This window comes from Atta colombica, unplaced genomic scaffold (assembly GCF_001594045.1).
Source record: "Atta colombica isolate Treedump-2 unplaced genomic scaffold, Acol1.0 scaffold15, whole genome shotgun sequence".
In the NCBI taxonomy this organism is placed as follows: Eukaryota; Metazoa; Arthropoda; class Insecta; order Hymenoptera; family Formicidae; genus Atta; species Atta colombica.
In genome coordinates this window covers 699978-708576 of record NW_017259239.1, presented here as the reverse complement: position 1 = coordinate 708576, position 8599 = coordinate 699978, and the positions used below count along the sequence as shown (strand labels likewise).

General features: G+C 32.3%; 1 protein-coding gene across 4 annotated transcripts in view; it reads left to right on the top strand.

Moving 5' to 3' along the window:
- LOC108685269 (myc box-dependent-interacting protein 1) overlaps nt 1–6486 on the top strand; it is a 51943-nt gene extending 45457 nt beyond the window's left edge. The window contains exons 3-9 of one of the 4 annotated variants that reach the window (XM_018189982.1): nt 2153–2343; nt 2717–2989; nt 3225–3343; nt 3566–3609; nt 3839–4036; nt 4858–5000; nt 5105–6486. In XM_018189982.1, coding sequence (XP_018045471.1) covers nt 2153–2343; nt 2717–2989; nt 3225–3343; nt 3566–3609; nt 3839–4036; nt 4858–5000; nt 5105–5185 — 1049 coding nt within the window. In that variant the 3' untranslated portion in view covers nt 5186–6486. Of the gene's footprint in view, nt 1–2152; nt 2344–2716; nt 2990–3224; nt 3344–3565; nt 3610–3838; nt 4037–4782; nt 5001–5104 lie in introns of all 4 variants that reach the window. The other 3 variants (XM_018189981.1, XM_018189984.1, XM_018189983.1) reach the window with 3 other exon arrangements.
- The last annotated feature ends 2113 nt before the right edge of the window (nt 6487–8599 follow it).

Genomic DNA, 8599 nt, shown 5'->3' with positions numbered 1-8599 from the left:
ATATATATATATATGAACTTTTGAAATACTTCTTAAAACGATTAATTATTATTTGTGTACAGTATGTTTTTTTCTGTATGTGGATACGATGACGAGATAATTAATATTTTGCGCAGTAAGTACGACAACTTTGTACTATTCAAATTTCAGCAGAAAGTTAAAATTTACTTGATAGTTACATCTTGTTTCGTGTTTCTGACTTCTAATGGCATAATATGTAATTTATAATGCAAAATCATGATTATGATTATTGATTATGTAATATACATATTGTGTTGTAGAAGTATATTGTAATTTACATTAGGCATAAATTTATTATCAATTTTAGATTATTGACTAAAATTATATCAATCAAAATTATTATATTAATTTGCAAGGTAATTGACACTGACGTTCACACGATGATCCTTCGACAAAATCTTTAGGTTTTTATGAAGTTTCCGCTTCATGAGTGGAATTACGCGTTTTAAAAGCTGGAGACCCGGCGATGCGCTCATTCTCTCTCTCTCACCTCACACGAGTCTTGACACGTGGCTAGCAAACACACGCGAAATCAATAGAAAAACGTCATTCGATCTTTAATTCCCCCCACTCGAATTGTTAGTCGCAAACAACTTTTTCATGCTTGACTGGTCTATAGCGATGTGACCGTTTTTACAGCCTCTGCGTTTCGACACCGCTGACCACGAATTTTAATTTTCACCAGAGACCGACTAAAAATCGTCAAAAATGTATTTAAAAAATAGGTACGAAATTCGGAGACGCTGTTTCCCGTTAGATAAATGTCGTGATGCGGTCACGCATGACTTCCTCAGAGAAGGTGTTAATCTCGAAGTGCACAGGATCCGCATTAACAGCTCTTACCTTTTCATTTATCATTTAGCCGACGGGCATAAATACCCGCATGCGAAACGTGTCGGTAAGTAGGTGTCGACGAAGTCCCTCTGTCATTATAAATGCGGGCAATGGTAAAATATGATGAAAGTGTGTCTGTAACGCGTTGCAAATTCGATCGCCGACGATTCGTCACAATTTTCGCAAATTTTTCGTCGTCGTATGCTCTATGTCTGAGTCCAAGTTCCAGATGAGAGAAAAGAAGGAGCTATAATGAGGACGTCAGTGTGCGCGACTCATTGAATCGGGTAAAAAGCGATTATACTGAGAATTATTATTATGGCAGCCCGTTTACCGTAATTTGCACTAACGACGAATCATTTAAGTACATTTGCGCCACATGAATGATGTTGATTGTGCCATCAATTGTGTCTGTTAAAATTTATATGTGGTTATTAAAATTAATTTACAATGTAGTCGTGAAACTGCTTAATTATGCTTGCCCCAATAAATGTAATTATTTTACAGTAAATTTTTTACAGAAATGCGCGCTTACAGTTTCATTGCACCAACTGTCAACTTCGTTGACTCACTAGAAGTCGATATTTGCTATGTGAAAGCAATGTGAAGCAATTTATTTTATTTCATTTATTTTTTGTTTATTTTATTTATTTATTTTATATTCAGTTAGGTTTTAAATGTAATATTTTTGGGATGTATGCTGTAGGTTTAATCAAAATATATATTGTAAGTACAAATCAAATATATATAATAATAGAATTAAAAGAAATTCTTTTGAGAGAAAATTTTATTTCAATGTTACATATAAATAAAATGTCATATCAGTATATAGAAGATTATATCTTTCGTACTCTTGCAATTTGAAATTTTAACGCCGATAAAACGTCGTTCTGCAACTTTTACAGAAGGAATTTGTAAGCAATCGGCTTATCGCCGCAGGTGAATGCACTAGGAGAGGTTTAGATGTAGGTCAGGAAAGTAGTCACCCGCGTCGCACATTTATTCCTGAAGTAAAAAGACACGTATCGCCGTGATGGAAAATCGGCGTGAAAAAGTTTCTCTCTATGGCTTGCGAAATAACATCGTCTCTCCCGACGACCGCGTTACGCGGCGTCTTCAATTTGAGACGTCTTCTTCATCTTCCTCCAATACATCTTTGCCACGCGAATCTCTTTATGAATCTTCTGCACGTTTTTCCATTTAGCAATAATAAAATTTTCTCAATGACAAATAAAATGCTAATGAAAAATAGATGAAAAAAAATTGAGCAAAGCGACGCGTGTATTTCATTTTGCAGCGGTGCAGGCCGCTTCAAAGACGCTCATGGACTCGTTGAATGAGATCTACGAGAGTCAATGGACCGGACACGATCTATTGTACGTGCAGGCACAAAATCTTGACATGCTGTGGCAAGATTTCACTCACAAACTTGCGGACCAGGTTCTTGTACCACTCAATACGTATCAAAGTCAATTCCCAGAGATGAGGGTACGTCCCGTGCAATCCTCGATAGTTGCGCACAATTTCTTTATTAATAATATTTTTTTATCATCATTTGTTTTAAAAATAAAACTCTATTGAAATCACAATTAGAGTAGTATATAAAGTAATAAATAGTAATTTTTTATTTTATAAAAATTAAATAATAATTTGTTACTTACCTTTATAAACAATGAATAATAATTTACACGTAAAATTGTATAGTAAAATTGTATAGTAAAATTGATAATAATAAAGATTGAAAATGAATCGAGAATTTTACTTGATCTCTACAACAGGATCAAATAATGGCTGTAGTTTAGGAAATTAATAATAAAATACGTGAAGATATTACATTTCAAGGATTTCATTGATCTTCCAGAAAAAGGTCGACAAACGCGGACGCAAACTGGTGGATTACGACAGTCAAAGACACAACTTCCAGTCGTTGCAGGGTAATCCAAAGAAGAGAGATGAACTCAAAGTATCCCGGGGGAAGGAGCTATTAGAAGAAGCAAAACGTACATATGAACAACTAAACTCAGAGCTGCACGACGAACTGCCAGCATTATACGACTCGCGCGTTCTTTTCCTCGTCACAAATTTGCAGACACTCTTTGCCGCAGAGCAAGTGTTTCATACTGAAAGTGCCAAGGTATTTAAAGTAGAATTAGTAATAAGGATCAATAAAAATAATGAGAATGGATTCTTTAAAAAATTTTTTTCTTAAACTCTTTCAATCAAGATTTAATAATACAGAATTTTATTTATTAATTTCTAACAGACTTTAATGTGAATTTAATTTGATTTCTCTATTGAAGTATAAAAATTTTTTAATTTACAGAATTTTATAATATAATTGTTATATTTTTTTTCATTCATATTCCTAGGTATATTCTGAATTAGAAGCAATCGTTGATAAATTGGCTAACGAAAGTCAGCGAGGATCTTACACGTTGAAGAAGAATACGGAACCGCAATCACCGAAGTCACCCAATGCAAACTCATCGTAAGTAGATCGAGTCTGCAAAAATCGAAATTATTGCGAAGAAATAAAAATAGTTATAAAGAAAAAAGAAAAACGTTATATTTGGTAAAGCTGCAATTATACAAAACATAGTATTAAAGCGATTGTTACATAAAATATGGTACGATAATAATTAATATAAAATGTAAAACCGAAAGAGATATGTAACAGTTACATAATATTAATAATACTGATTTGTTTCAGCCTAATAATTAATACGCAGCCGGCGCAGAACAATATCTCAGGAGGTAATTATTTTGTTGTATCTTTGTTCAAGTTGAATTTGTGCGCGTGTATATTAATTTTATATATACATATATACATACATATATGTTACACTAACACTTGTATGCCTGCAAGCGTCCTCGCTACACATAGAACAAAACGCGAAATATTTTCCAAAAGGCTTTGAGCTTCACAAAGCCGTGTTGTGGCTCGGCATTCAGTTTTGAGTGTGCTTTCTCTCGCGTGTTTCAGCTTTAGATGATACCGCGCCCGTTGCTAGAGACACGTCGCCGACCACCCAGATAAACGGCAACGCTAACAGCAACGCTAATAGCAACGCTAATAGTAACGCTAATAGCAATGATAACTCTCTCAATAATCAGGATGTGTCGCCGCAGAACGCAGTCGCGCCTTCTAAACGAGTCGAGGAACTGTATGATATTCCAGTTGGTAAGCGAATTCGCGAATTTTTAAACTTTGTCGTGTTTTTTAATGTGCCTTTTTGCTAACGTTATTTGATCTTAGCGAATTCAATTGAAATAATCTTGAGTAATCATTTCATTGTCGAATTTTTATCTTTAATAATTTAAAATAGTGTTTTTAGCGTCGTTCGTTTGCAATATTATAAATACTTGTATAATTCGGTAACAAAGATTCTTGTTATCGAAGTTAGTAAATATGAAGTAAAATAATTGAACTGTACTTTGGCGAAAACAAATAAACGATATTTTAATTGTCGATTGATTTATTTTATAAAGTTGAGCTCAATAAATTGTTTCGAATTTCAAAACAAATTTGCTTGTATATGTAACGTAATAATGAATCAAATATTACTAAATTTGCAATATTGGATAATTGTTAATACAACAATAGTACGCTGCTTGCCCCTATGTGCATGGTCTTGTCGAAACAAGATCGTAGTTAATTTGACCTAGATGTGAAATTAAACGTTAATTATGCAGTTATGCCCACACTGCGTTAGTGATTGGAGATTGTGTCCACATTTGCGTCTCTTAACTAATCAGAAGCTGTTGGCCGGCAATTTCTTTTTGATTGGTCAAGAACGCAGATGCAATCTTCAATCGTTAATGTGGTACGAGCGTTAAACGAATGAAACACAACTTTACACAATTGATATATATATATATATATATATATATATATATATCAAAGTTTCCATGCGAACAAAATCACAGACAGGTCCATGACTAACGGGGCGGACTCAATCATTCTAGAGGCGGAATATGAAAATGCTGCTAATTTCTCTATAGGGGCGACAACAGACAATCTGCCGCCGGGTGTTTTATACAGGGTTAAAGCCACTTACAAATACAGTCGTGAGGATGTGGACGAATTATCGTTCGACGTTGGCGAGATTATTCGCGTGGTGGAATACGACGATCCTGAAGAACAGGTTCGTAATTCTTGGAATAAATAAGACTCGACATGTTAAAAAATCTAAATGTATTCATTAACATGTCCGACGTTTCTTCTTATGATGTTTCTTGTTCATTACAGGAAGAAGGCTGGTTAATGGGTATCAAAGAAGGAACCAATGAAAAGGGTATGTTCCCGGGAAACTTCACGAAACCGCTGTGAAAGCTGTGCTCGATTCGCCATTTACACTCCAATGCTCATCAGAGACAGCGTATTTTACTTTAAAGTAGTTAAAGAATCGCGTAATTAAGTGGGAGATAAAGAGCCGCGCGGTCATGCGAGAATAATATTACGTACAGCGTATATAAGTAAAAGCAAACGGAAAAGAAAAAAGCAGGCGACAAGGTTGCAGGAGGAATACGGAGAGGGAGCGGGGAGAATTCGATAAGATAGTTATGCTGGAGGGTACTGCGGAGAGAATCAATCACCCCAAAGTGCCTTAACCCAGCCACTGTCTGTGCCAACATTCACTCTTATTCGTCAAAACAATATGGGATTGACCCTCTCATATCAAACGTACGATACACATCATGAATAATAATCAAACGACATATTTAAGCGACTAAATAATATATTGTAACACGTATACACAATAAAAAACACACCGCACATACATGCGATATACACAACGATATGCAATATTATATAATATAAAACGAAATCTATATTAAATTAATATTATTTTATGAAATTGTGTACATAGATCTATATATACGATTTAAGAATATTTTACGAGATAACTTTGTGACCACTGGAAAATTATTACTAAGAGACGTACATCTTCAAGTTTAAAGACGTGCGCGCCACTTCAGTAAATCCCCTTCTACTATTTAATGGGAGAAGGGATCATAAAATTTTTAAGGTCCAACTACCTGTCTGCATTCGTAAGGTAAGATTCTATACTATTTACTCGCCTACAGTTCGAGAGTCTAGTGATAGCTCCCATTAAAATCTCGCCACGATTCGCATGCCAAATTTTTCAACGGCGTAACAATGGATGTCGAAAAGATTATACGTGAGAGAAATAAATATTACGATGTATAAATGAGATGAGAGTATAACTTTTGTGTATTTATGATTGATAGTTCTTTTGTTGTTCTTTTGTTTCTCCGCTTTTTGGAGCATCGCGAATTTTTCTCCAGTAAAATCTATTCATGAATTATTTTGCGCAGATTTTATTCGCAATTTCATTTGTTCGCAAATCTTTTATGTACATGTATGTAGAAAATCGGGTAGCGACGAGAGAGCGTTTATTATTATTATATTTTATTACTACTGTTATTATATATATTGCTATAATTATTATCGCTCCCGTATCTATTTTATTCATATTATCAAGATAGAAAACGAATACGTAACAATTCAACCCTAAAACTTTTGTAAACTCGATCAATACTCGTTAGATCTATCGAAACATCTTGTATTCGCATCTTGTGTAATAAATAGTGTTGTAATAATATATATACATATATTCATACGTACATACTTACAGCGTTTAGCATTAAGAGAAAATATCAGCTTTGAAAGAATTGTGTGTCTTTATTTTATCATGCTGGTCTACTGTGCAAGATACGGGACAGTTCAAGTGCCTTTTTGTGAAAGAGGTCACTTGTTTCGAGGATAGATTTAATGTTACAAAATTATTAGACTTTGCAGAAGTTATTAATAAGTTGTCTTTCTTAAATTTCTTCCTGAAAAAAAATATTGTAATATTTTTAACAAACAAAAGGAGAAAGAAAAAGAAAGTCTGTACACATTTGCAATCCTAGAGAAATACTTGAATAAATTTTAATTAATCCTTTCAAACTCGAAATTTACATTATACTATGTGCAATAATAATTATGTGATTATACTTTATCAAACAAAATATTTATCGAGTGGAGATGATGAAAGATAATGCATTTAAATATTAAGAAAGGATATGACAAAAAAATCCCTTTCGCTAATTATGCATTAAATTTTTTTTATGGTATACAAACACAAGTATGTTATTTATTTTGCATTTATGAGACAAAAACAAATCAACGAAGGAAAGAAAAAATTGAAAGTATCAATGTATTGCTTACTTAAGTATATTTGGCAAGATGCTTAAATATATATATATATATATATATATATTGGAAAGAGCAGTAAACAATATCTTTTCTTCTTATCCAAAATATGAAAATATACTTTTCTATCTTGTATAAGTGCAGAGGACTTGACAAAGATAGATATATACGATAAATGCTCCATATCAGTTTGATAATTAAAATGTTGTAAGAAAACTCAGAAAATTTGATTTTTACTTTACTATCAAAGTATACAAATATATAAAAAAGATAAACAATGAAACAATAATAGTCAATAGTAAAATAAAAAAAATATTTTTTTACGTCATTAATCTCATTATCTACAGATAGGGGAAAAAAAAATCTCTTATGACATTCAGATTGACAAATATTTATCAATATGCATAATTAGCAAAAATTTAGCGAAAAGAAAATGTTTATTTTGTCAAAAATAATGTTTAAGCATATATGGGTTATACGTGTCCGTTAGCAAGTTTTTCTTCAGTGTTGGAAGATAAATTTAAATTTGGTTGTTTTCCCACTTAAAGGAAAAAAATCATTTATATTATTTATACTAAAAAGGATTTTAAAGCTTGAAAGATTTGAAATAATGATATATATATGAACATGAATGATCCATGTGTGTCATTTAAAAATTAATATTTTATATATTGATACATAACGCAATTAGGAAAACAAAAAATAGATAAATAAGATAAAAAATTGTCTACAATGGAAATAAAGATTCATTATAATGGGCGCGTAACTGATCATTTCTTTCTATCTCTATTTTATAATTTTTTTAAACATTTACTCGTTACAAAAGTTGACGAAATTATCATGTACATCGATTATTACAAATTTTTTTATTTTTATTTTTGCAAAATTTATATCATATATCTAACAAAAAAACCGCAGCTTTTCACGAGCAAAAATAAAATAAAATAAAATAAAATTGATCAGTGTACTAAGAAATGATTGCAAGCGCGACAAGCCTCAAGCCTATACTTTTTTTTAGAACTTATTATAAGAGTTCATGTATATATTATATTCAGAAATCTGTCGACATGGGCTTCATGAAGCCTGCTAAATTTAATCCTCTTATCAAACAATAGTAACAGTTGTGTCATGCGTTTTTACTGATTCCTGCATAGAGAAACAACGCAGGTGATGAAATATAGGGAATCAATGTTACGCTACGTTTCCAAATTAATTTGTAAATGCTAATTTAGATTTTTTTGCGCATTTTTTACCAGAACGATATCTATTCAGTTCAAATGAAATTGACAAATTTGTTAATAAAATTTCGAAGCGCATCTTTTTCAGCATTGCAGCTTCTTAATATAAAAATAATTGAACAAGTGAAGAGCATCAGCCAATGGGATGACTACGAATCCTACGGTGGATAAGAAGAATTCAATTCGAAGATTTCGATTTGCATCAACGAAAAGGAAATAGCAGAAAACGTCACTATGAAGAAAAAAAAACAATTTAAATGAAAGATAAAGACAAAAGAATTAAATC